A 15,812-nucleotide genomic window follows, 5' to 3' on the forward strand; every position below is an offset into this window, starting at 1 on the left:
CGCCCTGAGCAGGACACAAACCCTAAGAAAACTCACATAGACATCTAAAAATGGAGCCCTCCCGCCGGTAAAGGCCGGGATCCACTGCGCCCCATGGCCCTAAAGCAAAAGAAGACGAGATAGATCAGCGGCGCCATTGACGGGAGGCAGAAACCCTAGCCACCTTTTCCCAAGGAGAAGACGCAAGGAACTTTCACAATGGAATAGTGGAGTCTAACCTGGAATTTTCATCACTTATCTTGGCGGTTGCTAGATGGGAAGCTAAAACACCCCCCTCACCTCATGTGTAGTCAAAAACACTCATATGTCATAATCGTAATGGGTGGTGAGCTCTTACACATGTTTGCCCAACAATAAAGGGTACCAAGTGTTACCTCCTCACATCCCATTGAAGGAGGATATCCTACAGTTTGTTCTTAAGTTACCTTGGAAAATAATTTATGTAAGTTCCAGTACACTACAATGGCAGATATCACATCATTCATCATTTCCTCTTGTGCTAGCAATCTAGGGAGAAAGGGAAAAGTTGCATGCTTCTATTGTATTATTGGTGCTCCAAATTGAAAAAATGCATATGGTTGCTTGATAAATATATGTGTAGCCTAAACCCAATATTTATAAATGTACCTCAACCAAATGTGTTAGCATACTAACCACATATGTAGCCTTAAACTATAAGTACAAATTTAAGAAAATCATCTGAAACTTATTTATTTTTACCTATTCGACAACGGACTAAAAGTTGTAAGGAATAGAAGTATGGAAGTGAAATGTAATATGAAGGTCCCAAAAGTCCCTTTCCCATGGATGACATGTAATCCTTGTTCTATAATATCACTAAAAAAAGATAGTGTCACTAATTTTGTTTCCATACTTCCAGGGGCAGTTACAAGATGGAGAGGAAATTGCAGCTAAAAGACTAGCCAGATATTCAGGACAGGGTTTCACAGAATTCAAAAATGAAGTCGAACTTATTGCGAAATTACAACACAATAATCTGGTCAAGCTCTTGGGATGCTGCATTCAGGGAGAGAAAAGACTTTTGGTGTATGAATATTTGCCAAATAAGAGTTTGGACTTTTTTATCTTTGGTATGCAGAAAAGTTAAACCATATTTTAGATTGTTGCTCGTCGATACTTCAAACCATGTTCTCTAATGTGCAGATCAGAATAGAACAACTTTGGTTGATTGGAATAAACGACGTGAAAGGCATAGCCCAAGGTCTTTTGTATCTCCACAAGCACTCTCGGCTACGCATCAGACATAGAGACCTTATTAAGGCAAGCAACATTCTCTTGGACCAGGATATGAATCCTAAAATCTTTGATTTTGGACTAGCAAAAAATTTCAGCTCCAATGATACTCAAGGAAACACAAATAGGGTGGTGGGAACATAGTAAGCATATATGTCATAATTAAAACATAGTTAGTTCCTACATCATGATTGTGTGTTTTGATATAATATTTTCCTTGTGCTTCTATATCTCTATCAGAGGTTATATGTCTCCTGAGTATGCCTATAAAGAGATTTACTCAATCAAATCAGACGTGTTCAGCTTTGGTGTGTTACTTCTCGAGATCCTTAGTGGAAAAAGGAATTCTGGTTTCCACAAGTCTGAAGATTTTATCAACCTCCTTGGATATGTGAGCGCTTCTGAACTCTCGGACAAAACTTATATAATTTTGGAGACTTAATTTGGCATGCATGTGATGAAAAATAATTCTGCAGTCGTGGCAGCTCTGGGAATGTGGAAGATATCTTGAGCTTCTAGAAGCATCAATTGTAATGGAAATTCATCCAGCAGAGGCGAGAAGGTTCATTCACATTGTACTGATGTGCGTACAAGAGAATGCAGATGATCGACTAACCACGTCAAATGTCGTTGCAATGTTAAACAACGAGAATGTTACTCTTCCAGATCCTAATCATCCAGCATACTTCAGTCTAAGAGTACCTAATATACATGAATCGGCCACTGCTGTTGTGCCATGTAGTAATAATGATGTAACCATTACTGAGCAGCCAGATGGAAGATAATTGGTCACTTTGTTTCCATTTTTGTGGCTGTAAGCGATTTCTCACCAAGAAAAGATTAGTGATCATGTGTTCGTAGGAACCAGTGGATCACACAAGAAAACTCCAAGGGAACAAACACAAAGACATATGTCCTTTTATCAATTAATTTTCCTAATATATTTTGAACATATCTTAGAGTACAGGTAGTGATAGCTTACACAAAAAACATTTATATATTCCATTGTTGCATGCGAAAGAAAAAAAACGAGGAACAAAGAAACAAGGACAGTATTATGAAACTGTTCCACATCATTTGAATAATAGCAAACCAAGAAAAGTATCATATAGCTAGTAATCAGCCTGTCCAACCACATGCTTATGAAAAAAGAGACCACCCAACACAAACCCATATAGGAAACATCTGCATATAACTCAGCAGTCCATGCAATGCTTGTCCTTTATTAAACATCTGCATAGAACTCAGCAGTCCATTGTTGCATGGAAAGGTCATCATGTAAAATAATATACAGAAAGGGAATAGACTTATAACAAACTAAAGTCAAAAGCAACTGAAGGGGGTTATATTAATTTTTGACCTTGGTAACATGGATCTTCGTAGCCACCGGTAAGTCCCTTTGTACCATGGACAGGATCTTCTCCATTTGTGCAGTATATTGGACTTCATGGTCATCTCTTGCGTTGTGCTTGATTTCTACCAACTTAAGGCTGGAGATTGTGCAACCCATCTTAAAAATGTTCGAAGCAGCAGCACCATATTGAAACTCTTGGCACTGCACAAATGAGCAAAGCAAATAATTTAAGACCTAAGACATAGGAGTACAATATATATTGAGGTAGAAAAATTTACTAACTGAAATTAAAAGTATGTACCCCACAATTGTTGAGAGTAAGCTTCCCAAGGGTAGGCGTATTATGCAAGAAGGACCACAACGTCTGAATGTTGTCACCTATCTCACACTTGTCAAGGACCAAGGTTTTTAGGTTGGCGAGTTGTGGTAATTTGTTTTGCTTCTCATCAAGTATTGCCTGCAACATAGGACGGGGGAGCAAATCATCATCACTTGTCCGCACCGTAGTTCGATAAAACCCCGCTGGAAATCGAGTACCCGGTGATGGAAGATCTGGAATATGTTGCTCTGCTACTGCCTATATATATTGTAAGTGACAAGAAGATGGTTAATTTATAATCTAATTGAGAGAATAAATGTGTGTTCGCTAATTGAAACTTAGTGCGCACCATATCTCCAAAGCCTGACAGCTCCAAGTGACTGACGTTGGATAGAGATCGGAGAAGTTTGCATAAAGCTATTAGCAAATCTTTGTCATCTTGATGATAGTAGCAACTTCCATGTACCTGCCGAACTTTAGGCTTGTCCAGGAAGTGGATGGATGCTTCGACAGGAGAAGCCGCCTCACACACGGTGACAGCGAAAACGCCAAGGCGGCGAAACTGAACGACGAGGTGTAGTGAGGCGAGACGAGGGGCGTCGACGAGGAAGTGTAACCTTGTTCCTTCATTGGGTGTGGGCGAGTTATCAACAATGAGGTTCTTGAGCGTCTCGGACGCGATTCTTGAGATTTTGGACATCTCCGTGCCTCTGATCTCGAGGTCTTGTAGGACGGGGAGCCCGGCGCTGAGGTGCTTCTCAAAATCCTTGTGGAGACATACGTTATGGAGGCGCAGCTTGTTGAGGCGGTGGGTGCCAGGACCAGACGCCAGAGGAGGCAGCTTGATGCCGGAGACGTCGAGGGTCGCCGGGGAGCACCGGAGGCCACGTCGAATCCACCTGGTGTGCGACCTGCAGTAGGAACGGTCGTGGAGGAGGCGCATCCATATGGGCCAGGAAGAGGGCAAGCTCAACCGCAGGGTGCCCAGCGGCGAGGCACACGCGCCGCGACGGAGCAAGAGACTGTCGACGAAATCGTCAAATTTGTCGAGCTCCTCATCCTCCTCCTCATCGTCGTCCTCGCTGAACCGGGGTTTGAAGCTCACATTGTGCTAACGGTGAGCCACGGATGCCCACTCCCCTGCGTCGATGTCGAGGCACGGCGCGGTGAGCCAGAGGCGGCGCCATGTCGACGACAGCGCGCAGGTCTGCACGAGCTGGCGGGCCTTCAGGCGCGACATGATGTCCTGGAGGAGGCACTCCGGCAGCTCGCTCAGCCGGTCCACATCGTCGGAACGCTTTCGCTTGGCCATGGAAGCAGATGCTGGGGAATCCGATCTGATCTCACGTTGCAGGGCCCGTCCGCTTTCTTGACGCCGAAATTTGTTTAGATCTGATTCTCCCGGACCCTAATAATTTCCGTCGGTCCGTGGACCCGACACATGTAGGTCCGTGGACCCGAACAGATCATCAAAGTGGGCCGTTTACAGCTCTCGCATGAAGAGCTCCGTTACAAAAAACTAGTAGAACGCCCGTGCGTTGCAACGGGCTGCATTGGCGACTTCTTTTTTTTTCTTTCTTCCATCCATCAACTAAAAATGTTCCTTGAGGTGATACGTGGATGGACAAATTTACAATCATACAAAAATATCAACGGTTTAAAATATATTTATCAAAAAAATAATTCTACAACACATCCGACATTAAGGTTATGGTATCTAACAGATAGGGAACAAACACAATGATGACTTACCATCAAATCTCATTTATATTTTATAACATGTTTTTCCTACCAATGTGTGCAAGATCTCTCTCCCAATTCCCCCTTCCCTTGCTCCCTCGCTCTCTCCCCCTCTCTCTCGCGCACTCTCTCCCGATCTCAGGTGTGTTGCCTTCTCAAGAAGGCTCCAATGCTCTAGTAGCGGTCTAATGAGCTGGTCGTCATTATTCGGTGGTGACAACAACGATGAGGAGGAACACCGCAAGATGTTGCTGATGTTCTTAATCTCTCCATGTGGTCATCAAGAGGGCTTCAACCAAGAACCATAATTTGATTGACTACCCACAAAAAATAGAACTATTCTTTACAACTTTCTGAAAAGCTAAATATAATTCAAAAAAAATTATGAAGAGAGGTTAGTAAATAAAAATACAAGTCATGACTAAAATATTAAAGTGAGAAAATTATTATTTTTTACCTCATAACAGATATTGTGGCATACTATCTTTCAATATTCCTTATTTAGTGCCAATGTAAATTCCATACATTAAATGTCTAGATCATCTGAAATGGCCATGAAATTACAAAGTGGGAAGGTGGAACAACATTTACACAAGTATAGCATGCAAAATCAGCAACTTATGTGTATAGTCTACAGCTTCATCAGGGCAAGTAAAAAAATCAGTCCGGCCTATAAATTGTACATAAAAAACTGCAGTTAAACCAATGGACAATTGGAATGGATGTTGCCTACAATCGCTGTGACAACAGGCTCACCAGCAAGGTTGCACTTGTAGATCATCATTTTCTGTGCAAGGGATATCTTCTCAACTGAAATCTCCATTCCAAAATCACCTCTGGCCATGAAGTAATTGGTTTCCCACAAAGTGTCATCAAAGTTTACAATGCCCTCTTGGTTTCAACCTACCAATTCAAGAAAGAATAACAACATAGCCGACATGGTCACGGGCAAGCACGTATGTTTATAGGCACAGTAGATTTAGTCAACACAGCAGTTGAACGAAGCTAAGTAATCTGAACAATTTTACAAGTACCAAGAAATAAAACTTACCACAGGAGATGCAAGAAATAAAATTAGGCAAAACTTGTTCAACAAATTATGCTAAGGCTTTTGTGAACCAAGTGTATTCATTAAGGAAAGCACATAGAAGAGAACCAATTATGTATTTTTTGACTATATAACACATAATAGACTATAATGTTTTTTTACAAACAGGAGTAGATGTGAAACATGTCCTCGGAGAGACAAAGAGTTCATGGGTTCCAGAATCAAGTGTGTATATTAACAAAAAGTTGGACGTTATAACAGTAAGTTGTCGAGTGTGTATATTAACAAAAAGTTGGACGACATAACAGTAAGGCAACTCAATGAAAGGAAGGAACATCATCTGTGGTTGCCCTGGTACTTAACTGACATGCAAAAACATTTCATCAGTGCAGAGAGTATCAGAAGTTCAGGAAGGAAAGGAAAAAAACATTAACAAAGCTCGATAACATTACCATCATAATAACACAAAACAAGGATATTTGAATCAGATTTGTAATTCAAGCCCAAAAATGTATATACTATAATAATAACGCAACCATCAAGTCTTTAGTTAATTCATAAAGAGCTGATTGTTTTTAAATGTTTCAGTCCGCTGCTTCTGTATAACAGTTAAAGAACATAAAGAACCACTGCCAACAAATTTCAGTTAACTAACCGACGAATGGATACATATCAAAACAACTAAATCTATAAGTAATGTAGACTAACAAATACGCATGACCATGAGTGCTTCACTGATTGCAGAAAATCAATACCTAGATAAGGTTAAGGATTCAGGCCAAAAATGCATATACACTGATAACACACTACCAAAAAAATCAGCAAGGTTCAGAATTCAGGCCCAAAAAAGGTATACTATACTAATAATAAGTAACCAGGAATTCTCGATTTGCTTCACAATTCAGGCCCAAAATACATATTGTACCAATAACACACAACCATCAAGTCTCAGTTCATTTACTTAAGAATTGATTATATTTCAATGATTCCATCTCCTGCTATTCTTTAGCAGTTAAAACCAGGCTTCACCATGAAAATAGAAAAGATACCTAGTTCAGTCACTCGTAGCTTTGGAGCATGCTTAATCAGTTTGTTCCTCATGAACCACATATCAGCGCACACATACAGACACACACGCGATGTGCTCAGCACCTCATGCTGCTAATCACTATGTCGTATGGACACACATGTATCATTGCCACTCAATGGTTTACCCTGAAAGAAGTAGGAACAACACTAATCAGAGATGATCAGGTTCAGTAGAATGGACGGATAGGCAGAAAAAAATCACTGTGCAGCCAAAAGTATACATCTTCCAGCTTCCAATTTTGGAAAAGCTTAAAAATAGATATAATGTCATTTTTGTTTCGAAAGTATACATTAATGCGGTTGAAAAACAGGTCCTCTCTCTGTTTAAACAAATAGATATAGATTCATTTTCCATTCCAAAAGTATACATTAACATGGTTGAAAAACAGATCACATCACCCCAGCTGTTAAAAGTCAATTAATCTTTTTAGTAAACAAAAATTATACTCCGTATTTCAGAATTTGGAGACGAGGCTAACTTTCCGTCTACTAAACCGACCAAGAAGAAATTCAACTCAGCCATGAGAGCTTTAAAAAAAAGGATTTTAGTGTGATCTTACCGAAAAAGGCTTTCGCCCCGCTTTATATATAAAGCATCAATCAACAAGCACCCAATACAAACACACGCCCGCCACCGCAACACACGCACACACCCAGGGCAGGATACATAGGTGCTGAGCGCAGCAACACCACCCCTAGCACTACCCACACAGAGATGAAGCTACATATGACGAACCATGTGCTCCAAGGCGGCGCCTTCAGGAAGGGAACGACACCGGATCGCCGCCACCGCCCGATCCAAAGATCAGAGTTTCCCCCGGAACCGCATGACAGACAATGAGAGCCGCGACGACGCCTTCAAGAAGGGAACGATCTTCGCCGCCGCCGGTCCGTTCGAAGATAGAACAGGTTTTCACCTCGGCCAACACTCATCGCCACCGAACGCCACACCCTGGACACCACACTGCCCACACGGCCATGGTGACCGGGCAGCACCAAGGCACGGGCTCTGCCCACAAGCACCGCGCTACCACCACCAGGGCCGCCGCCCTAGCATCCAAGACCTCGACACCACCTCACCCGAGACACGTCGCACCCCAAAGGAACGACACCGGATCGCCGCAACCGCTCGATCCAAAGGTCACTCCTGCTGCACCGTGCGCGAGACGAGCTCCGTCTAGCCGCGTCGGGCGCGGGACGAGCTCGATCCTGCAGCACCGGGACGCGAGACGAGCGGGGAGAGGGGAAGTCCCGGCGGCGCGCGGGTGGAGTCGCCCCTCGAGTCGCCAGAGGAGGGCGACGCGGGGGTGTTTTTTCACTCTAGTGTGATCTTTGGTATTTCAGCTTCAACCGAAGCTAGCCACCATTCACAGTTAGACAATGTAAATCCAAATTTTAGATGGTTTTTCGTTTAAACTGAAGATATAACAGCCTATGCACTGCCACAATCGATGAACACAAAAATAATGTTCAATTAATTACTTAACGGCAGATAATCAGTGTACCACTACATGGTACCATAATAATTAATTAATTTGCAGCAATTCTAGACATCATTAACTCTTAGACACTGTAAAAGCAAATTGCAGATATATTTTTAGTTTAACCCGAGGCTACAACCTTATACGCACTACCACATTCGATGAACGCCACAACAATGTTCAGCACTACCACATGTAATCTGAATCTCCCCTGAACTTTTCAGTTTGACCACCCCCAGGCATATAATTGCAGCCTAACAAAGACGACATTGCTCCATGGGAGACTCATAGATTCAACTCGACCAAAGAATAAGATTTAATAATGGATTCAAATAATTAAGACGAAGATATTGTCCTGTGGCCCAAGAGAAAAGATATGTTTGGTAATTGGAAACGTGTGTAGATACCTTGATGGAGCGGTCTTGTTCAAAGGCTAGGGAGGCCTTGGAGAAGACCACCTTCCGGGTGAGCAACTTCTGCAGGGACTACACGTTGGCGCCCAAGTCCCTAAGGTTGCCAATGCTCCTTTGGGTTTGAAAACCTTCTCTTCACAGAATTATAGATCAATTTCTGAATTCTGGAGGACTGTACATAACGCATACTTCATCTGGAAAAATAAAACTAACTGTAATGAAAGCATCAATTGCAGTTGAAAAAATAGTGCTAAAGAAAAAGGAAAGCTTGTGGCTGCTAATTGATTGCAGCGTATGTACCAAACAAATTACAATGCACTAACACAACATGCGAATTTAAAGAACTCCCTATAGTGGATTCAACCACCCTGAACGAATGATATTATATATCAAGGGCATGAGTAATGCAGGTTTATATTTGTAACCAAATAAAGTAAAGAGTACATATTAACCAATGGAATTAACTGAAGCAATTAAATAAATTTGAGACGGTGACTACAAAGCATGAATACAATGAGAAACTACACAAATTCAATCTAACCATGTGTTAGTAGATTAGATGCTGCAAAAGGTTGTACAACCTTATGGGACACAAGCAGCCAAGTTAAACTAACTGAGGGATGAACTTACTCAATGAATCAACCACTTTGTTCTTGCCCCTGGCCTTATCAAACTTATACACAAGCAAATCTTGCATAGTTGGAGAAAATGAATATTCAAGATCGAGAAGAACATCTAGAAGCTCTCGTGCATCAATCTCATTAAGTTAGTTGATTGGTTCCCTTACAAAGAAGCAAGGGAACTTGTAGTTGTACTGTTGTAGCATCTCCCCCTTCAATCCTGAAACTTGTAAAACAAAGAGCTGAACTATTTTGCCCCTTGAAGGATCAAATATAATGTATTTGAAGTTAGTAGGTTAAATAAAAAAGTTTATAGAAAATAAGATCAATCTATTTATTAAACAAAGCAAGCTACAAATGCAAACAGTGTGGCAGACTTAGATCACTTCATGTACCAAATATTAACTGAAATTTTATGGCATAAACCACAAACTTCCTGTATTGTAATGGATCACACACCAAAGAACTTACATTGTAATTAATTTTATCCTGCAAAATATTGTGAGCAATCTTAATTTCATCACAACACAAACTGCATCTAGTTTTGCTGAAGGATAGTTACAAAAAGTATGGAAAAGCTTCCAAGCTAACGTTCCGTCAAAATAACCTTCAGTAAAGTGTATGTATGGAAGTATCTAAATAGTCCACCAAAATCAAAATGCTCCAGAAAATGGATCCTACAGCTAATCTAGTGCGAAGACCATTGAGGTGTTGTTAGTTTTCCTAAATCACGAGAACCATCTTGATAAGGAAATGACACCTGTTTGGAAGATAATTATATCATAGTAGAGGTACTCGAACCCTGGGTGTTCATTTTGTTCCAGCCCTACTCAGATTTGTGCTAGTTCTAAAATAGTTAACAGAGATGCACAATGACAATGGGCACTAACCTGGGCCAGTGACCTAAGAATTTGGAGCGAAGATTACTAATTTTTAGCGCAACACACCCTCTGTTGGCGGTTAAAATACCTCATGTCTGGGCTCGTAGTTGAACTTCTTACTGTAATTCTTACTGTGCATCTTCCTTTTGAACATTTGTTCCAATGAACCTGCAAACCTGCATCCAAAACAATCGATCTCACGACTGGCCATAATAATAAAAACAATCCACATGACCTTGCAAGCAAGAATATAGATGTAATTGATCAAAAATGAGGGAGATGGAATTTGTGTAAGTTCTGCACCTGTTCTAAGATCTCAGGTTGTAGTCGGCGGTGTAGGGGAGCAGTGATGTCGTGGCCGCACCATGGGGCTAGTCCTTGGTGTATGGGAGTTGTGCCATCAAGGCCGCACTGTTGGGGTAGTCCTTGATGTAGGGGAGCAGCTTCATCAGGGTCGCACTTGCCATCAGAGGGAGATGGAGCATCAGTTTGGTGAACTGGTGATGGAGTAATGCATTTCTTTTATCTGGTTGCTGCATTTCACCAATGTACCTTTGAAAAGATTGAACAGATTATCTTCCACCTAAAAGTAACATGGCCATCTTCATGAGACTGTCTACGCACATGGATGCAAATAGAAGATAATTGACGTCTTTGTACCAGAAAGATGTAAATTGAATATTCGATGTGTGACTGATTGCTACATTTTTCAGTTGATGAGATACAATATTCAGTTAAGATACACTCCATCCGTCCCAAAATAACTTATTTTGGGTTGGAGGGAGTATATCATAACTACATTCCTATCATGCACTGAAGCTTCAAATTGTATTTACTTGAGACATCCAAGATAGAAAAAATATAAGAGGAAAAATAAATAAAGGTTCATGCATGAACAAAACCTCCAGTGCTTTCACCCAGGAAAAAAGCAAACGCACGGGTTTTTTACTGGAAACTAAAGTTTATCGACAAGAGAGGAAATTCTATAGCAGAGGAAAGGAGAAGGCATTGGAATCACAGATAATATGTGCTAATCCAACCAATACGATCAGTTGAAACTAATAAAAAAAGAGTAAAGGAGTAGGCATTTGCATCACAAACCTTCTCTGATGCAGAAGTTGCAGCGCTAGGGCCGGCTGCACATCTGAAGCCCATCTCACCGTAGCACCTACGCCTCCTGTGCACCTCCTCCTTCCTGCTCGCGCCGCCGGGGAGGGTGCCACACGCGTGCCGCCGTTTTCGTGTGACCCCGCCGCCAGCCAGCCTCCGGCGAGCGCCACCGCGTCGGTGAGTCCCTCCCCGTTCCTTCCTTCCTCCTCCCATCACCTCATCTCTCCCGTCTGTCCTATGATTCCTCGTCGCGCCGTTGATGCAGGACGCGGCCGCCGCCGGATCTTCAACGCGCACGGGAGCCACAAACCGCCCCCTGTCCAAATCAAGCTCCAGTCCCGCTCCCCCCTCCCCCGGGTATAGCATGGCGGCTGAATCCAAGGCACGGCGGCTGAATCGAGCTCCAGTCCCGCTCCCCCTCCCTCGGGCTCCTAATTGAGGTTAGGGTTGCGCGCTCGGCCGGCACGCCGGCTGAATCCAACATGGGCCTGCGGCGATGGAGAGGAGGGCATTGGTGACAGCCATGGCTGGATCCGGCGACCGCAGCCTCCTCCAAGGTCGGGCTAGTGGGGGCTCGGGGCATAGGCGACTGGCGAGCGAGAGGGGTGGGAGCTCAAGAGCTGAGGAGAAGGCGACGATGCGAGCGGCGGCGGCGGACAGAAACCCTATTTGGTGTGGGTCGAGAGGTGGATGAGGGCCGGTTTTTTGGGTGCGTACGTGGGTTGGGGTGGGAGTTGGGACGGAAAAAAACCTGGGAGGTGGGAGTTGTCCCTGGTTAACCTATGAAATTTCAGGACGAAAATAAACCAGCGGAGGTGGGACGAAAATTGACCGGCGGAGACTACCAACTGCTCCATTAGGAGTAGAGATAATCAGAGACGGTCGCGTTCTAGATCAAATTGCAAATTCATTGTGTCCGTGGCGTCCATATATTTTTGGGAAAAAAATTATATAAGACCAGCTTTTACGGTTAGCAGGTGAGATCCGTCCTGATGAATAACACGTGACATTCACAAATCACAAAGCATCCACAAATCACGTGTCATCCAATGGATCTCGCGTGAGACCAGTCGCATAGAATTCTTTTCCATATTTTTGGCCCGTTCGCTTAGAAAAGGAAATAAACTAGCCTATAGCCTATACAAAACCTAGCGATCGAGAGAATGGAGCGCAACGAAAGTATCGCACGTCGTCTCCAACCCATCCACCTGATCATCGATCGTTCTCGACACATGGTCCAGCCGATGCGTATGCCGCCGCCGCAGCCCTACGAGTACGACGACTACGACCCCACGAGGGGCACGATCTCCTGCTTCACGGACCACGGCCTCGCCGATGACCCCATCTCGGCCGCCACGCTCGAGGCCCTCCGCGTCATCCTCGTCGGCCACTACGACGAAGCGTTCCGGCGGCTGCCCGTCGAGGACATGCCGGACGGTCTCGACCTGACCCAGCTCGCCGACCGCGGCGGCTTCTGCCTCGGCCTCCTCGATCCCGTTACCAACATCGTCCTCAATACCATCTCCCTCCTCCCACACGGATTCGAGTTCGAGGCAAACCCTAGCCCGGCGCCGTCCGGTCCAGGACGCAGGATGCCGTCGGGCCGCCGAAACGAGAGCAGAGATGCATGGCACGGCGTCGCGTGCAGGTCCAGCGGGTGCCTCCTCGAGTTCATGAGGGCCTACTTCGGACTGCTCAGCGAGGAGCAAGCCGGGCGGTACCTCGTCTGGGCGCGTGCCGACATCGCCATGGCGGTTCTGCTCGTCGAGCACGAGCTCTACATCGCCCGGCCTGCGCCGCCGGACCCTGGCTCTGGGAGGACGCGGCAGTCTCTCAGGCTCGCGGCTATGCACATGCAACACCCTTCGCCGGACAGCCTCGTGTCGCTCGCGACGGCGTGGCTTCCACCGCAGAAGCTCGAGATACTTGCCCCCATCCTACGACACGACGGCGGTCGGAATAGGCTGGCTGTCCAAGACGTAAAGAACATCCTCCACGTGCTGCGCCACCAAGACGACATCTCCGCCATGGCTACATTGCAGTCACCGCCGCCGCTTGAAGAAGGCACTACGAGCTGCATCTACCTTGGAGATGGCCGGATCGCGTACACCACCATTGTCCAGCGAGCCGGCGACCACATCGCATCTCTACGGCGTCTTCAAGACATGCAGTCCACGCTAATCTCTTACTCCATGGCACCATCGTGGGCGACACGCACGACGGCGGGTCCGCGCGACTCCCCTTGCGCGTACATGGGATGTCTCGGCGTGGACAACGCCCGAAAATGCCCGTACGTAAGGTCTCTGGAGATGTCCCTCCTGGGCACCATCCATGGATTCTACCTCAGGGCGCTCGCCATGCTGCCAAGCTATGCCGCGCGCCACCATGTACGCGGCATCCTCCTCGCCGGCCACTGCTACGGCCCTATGGACCCTGTCTCCAACATCATCCTGAGCACCGTCTGGTATGACGCGAACTTCCCGCTCCCCGTGGCTGATCGTGGGATGCAGGCGCACGACATCCTTGACACCCTCACCATGCTCAGGGTGGTCACTAGCTCCCTGCACGGCCTCATAGCTCTCCTGCACGCCAACTCCGGCAAGCATCTGCCGTTGCACGAGATCTTGAAGTACCTCTGCTACAGGAAGTGCGACTTGGCCACCATGTTACAGCCACATCTACACCGGAGCTCTCCCAACCCTTTTGCCAGCGCCGCCGCTGCTGCTCGTCACCCGCAAGCGTCCGCTTGGGCAACATTTCTTTCATCATTGGCACCGACGAAGCTAGACCAGATACGGTCCTCGATGATTAGTGCCACTGCCAACAACACTGCGCTTTCTTACGAGTCTTTGACCCAGATATACAACATCCTCAGAGAGGAAACCCGGACGGCGATGATTCTGCCGGCTCCCAGACTCTGTCGGACGGCGGTGAGCATTCTCACAAGAAAGAGGGAGGCCTATGCTCACCAGCAGAGCTTCATTCGTGGTAGGATTGAACAGCTACTGCTGGAATACGCGCGTCGCCATCCTTCAGAAACAAAATATGATCTGGATTTTATATGCGGTGTAGCCGTAACAGTAACCGGTCACCAGGATCAATGCTACCATGTCAATTTCATGGCAGCTACCAAATCGACATCCAAGAACACACTTTTCTTTGCCGAGTTTTGGTGGGCATATCAAGATCAGTCAAAGCCTTCCGTATGCTGCCCTCTGCCCCAACCGTATACCATGGGTAAGTACTAAATAAGTAGACTTTTCAACCTTAATATGTTGAGTTCTCAAGTATATTTAAGGAGTGCAAACTTCTCAAAATAAATGTGCATTCGTTTGGTGCAAATTTGGTTCTGCCAACAGGTCGTTGCTACTACGGCCAGGAGTCTGCTTGTAAGCTCGCCTATCCGGATGACTCCATCGACTATTTCTCACGCGACATTACTCATGGCGGACTAGATGACACGGAAGGCATACTAGACACGGACTTTTTGTACTTCGACTCCGAGAGGGACGTCGAACTTGCCAAGGTCTTGGAGAGGATGGGCAAGAAAGAAGAGGTCATGCAAAGGTCCTCTACTGGAAGGCGTGCTGAATGGACCGCCGGTGTTCCTCTGTGTTAGGTTTATTCATGCTTTGAATTATAATGTAGAAATGTTTGGAGAAAGCTGGATACACTAGTTAACGAGAATAGTTGGGTGTGGATCATAGTTTTAAATAGCCGGCTATAGCTCCGCTATAGCTGTTTGAGGGTGTTGCCGCTAAATGATTTCATGTACAATTTGCCGCTATAGCCCAATAATAGCTGTTTTTAAGGGTCGCCGCTAAATATCATAGCCCGCTATTTAAAACATTGGTGTGAATTAGTGTAAACCTTAAACTTGTTAATTGCTAGCTCAATGTGATCAACCATTTGACATCTGCCTCCTCCGTGGTGATGGTAAATGGTAGACCAGCACCATACGTAAAACCTTGAAAACAAGGAAGGCCCAAATAGATTAGGGACAACGCAGGCGCCGCAACCCCACGATCCTACACTTATCAAATCTCCAAATTTCCAGCCAACTAGGGGCGGTTTGTTGGGACAAACTCGGGACCATCTCTCTCTCTCTCACTCTCTCAGGTGAAGGTGAATACCCGGCTCGGCAACACACCGGCTCTTACATGCAAGACTATAGACGCCCTGGAGACTAACTCCAGCCACTAACCAGCTAGCTGTTTGTTGCCAGCTCCGGTGGACGGCTCGGCCAAGACCAACCGGCCGTGATCAAGATTAATGCTTACACGGTTAGCATTAAATAATCTACTAATCTCTTTCAACTTTTACATTATGCCCCTAAAAAGTATACAATTGATGTAATTATGTGATATTTGATGTCTTTCTTGCCAGAAAACTTCCAATCTATTTATCTTTAATCATGGCAGTACAATGAATATCAGAAATAATGAAAATTACATCTTGATCCGCAAACCACCTAGCGACGATTACAAGCACTGAAAGCGAGCC

The 15,812-nt window shown here is 45.2% G+C and overlaps 2 protein-coding genes, 1 long non-coding RNA gene and 1 pseudogene across 12 annotated transcripts; 2 read left to right on the top strand and 2 right to left on the bottom strand.

Moving 5' to 3' along the window:
* The first annotated feature begins 759 nt into the window (after positions 1-759).
* Positions 760-2,039, top strand: LOC123057256 (G-type lectin S-receptor-like serine/threonine-protein kinase SD1-1; annotated as a pseudogene).
* A 141-nt stretch (positions 2,040-2,180) lies between these two features.
* On the bottom strand, positions 2,181-4,239 carry LOC123057257 (MEIOTIC F-BOX protein MOF-like). The gene is made up of 5 exons (XM_044480328.1): positions 4,064-4,239; positions 3,277-4,009; positions 2,910-3,185; positions 2,660-2,809; positions 2,181-2,189 (listed from the first exon to the last, which is right to left on the bottom strand). Exons 1-5 carry the CDS (start codon positions 4,237-4,239, stop codon positions 2,181-2,183), a joined length of 1,344 nt encoding a protein of 447 aa, XP_044336263.1.
* Positions 4,240-4,782: 543 nt separating this feature from the next.
* On the bottom strand, positions 4,783-10,699 carry LOC123063480 (uncharacterized). 10 transcript variants are annotated; one of them, XR_006430354.1, is made up of 6 exons: positions 10,503-10,699; positions 9,329-10,375; positions 8,693-8,892; positions 5,424-6,930; positions 5,125-5,210; positions 4,783-5,028 (listed from the first exon to the last, which is right to left on the bottom strand). It is a non-coding gene; the product is annotated as an uncharacterized lncRNA (long non-coding RNA). The 10 variants fall into 10 exon arrangements; XR_006430357.1 differs by lacking the exon at positions 4,783-5,028 and having other exon boundaries at positions 5,141-6,930; positions 9,329-9,538; positions 9,714-9,807; positions 10,209-10,375; XR_006430348.1 differs by having other exon boundaries at positions 4,784-5,028; positions 5,125-6,930.
* A 1,842-nt stretch (positions 10,700-12,541) lies between these two features.
* Positions 12,542-14,928, top strand: LOC123057258 (uncharacterized). The gene is made up of 2 exons (XM_044480330.1): positions 12,542-14,546; positions 14,669-14,928. The coding sequence occupies exons 1-2, from the start codon at positions 12,542-12,544 to the stop codon at positions 14,926-14,928; spliced, it is 2,265 nt and encodes a 754-aa protein (XP_044336265.1).
* Positions 14,929-15,812: the final 884 nt, after the last annotated feature.

The sequence above is a fragment of the Triticum aestivum genome, chromosome 3A, assembly GCF_018294505.1.
Source record: "Triticum aestivum cultivar Chinese Spring chromosome 3A, IWGSC CS RefSeq v2.1, whole genome shotgun sequence".
NCBI classification, from domain to species: Eukaryota; Viridiplantae; Streptophyta; class Magnoliopsida; order Poales; family Poaceae; genus Triticum; species Triticum aestivum.

What these genes read in the sequence shown, in the direction of transcription:
- LOC123057257 (XM_044480328.1), bottom strand. Translation starts at nt 4,239, where the DNA reads ATGGCCAAGCGAAAGCGTTCCGACGATGTGGACCGGCTGAGCGAGCTG. An exon ending in CTCGACATCGACGCAGGGGA is followed by an intron (nt 4,010 to 4,063) that starts GTGGGCATCCGT and finishes ACCCCGGTTCAG; the next exon opens with CGAGGACGACGATGAGGAGG. An exon ending in TGTCAGGCTTTGGAGATATG is followed by an intron (nt 3,186 to 3,276) that starts GTGCGCACTAAG and finishes CAATATATATAG; the next exon opens with GCAGTAGCAGAGCAACATAT.
- LOC123057258 (XM_044480330.1), top strand. Translation starts at nt 12,542, where the DNA reads ATGGTCCAGCCGATGCGTATGCCGCCGCCGCAGCCCTACGAGTACGAC. An exon ending in GCCCCAACCGTATACCATGG is followed by an intron (nt 14,547 to 14,668) that starts GTAAGTACTAAA and finishes TTCTGCCAACAG; the next exon opens with GTCGTTGCTACTACGGCCAG.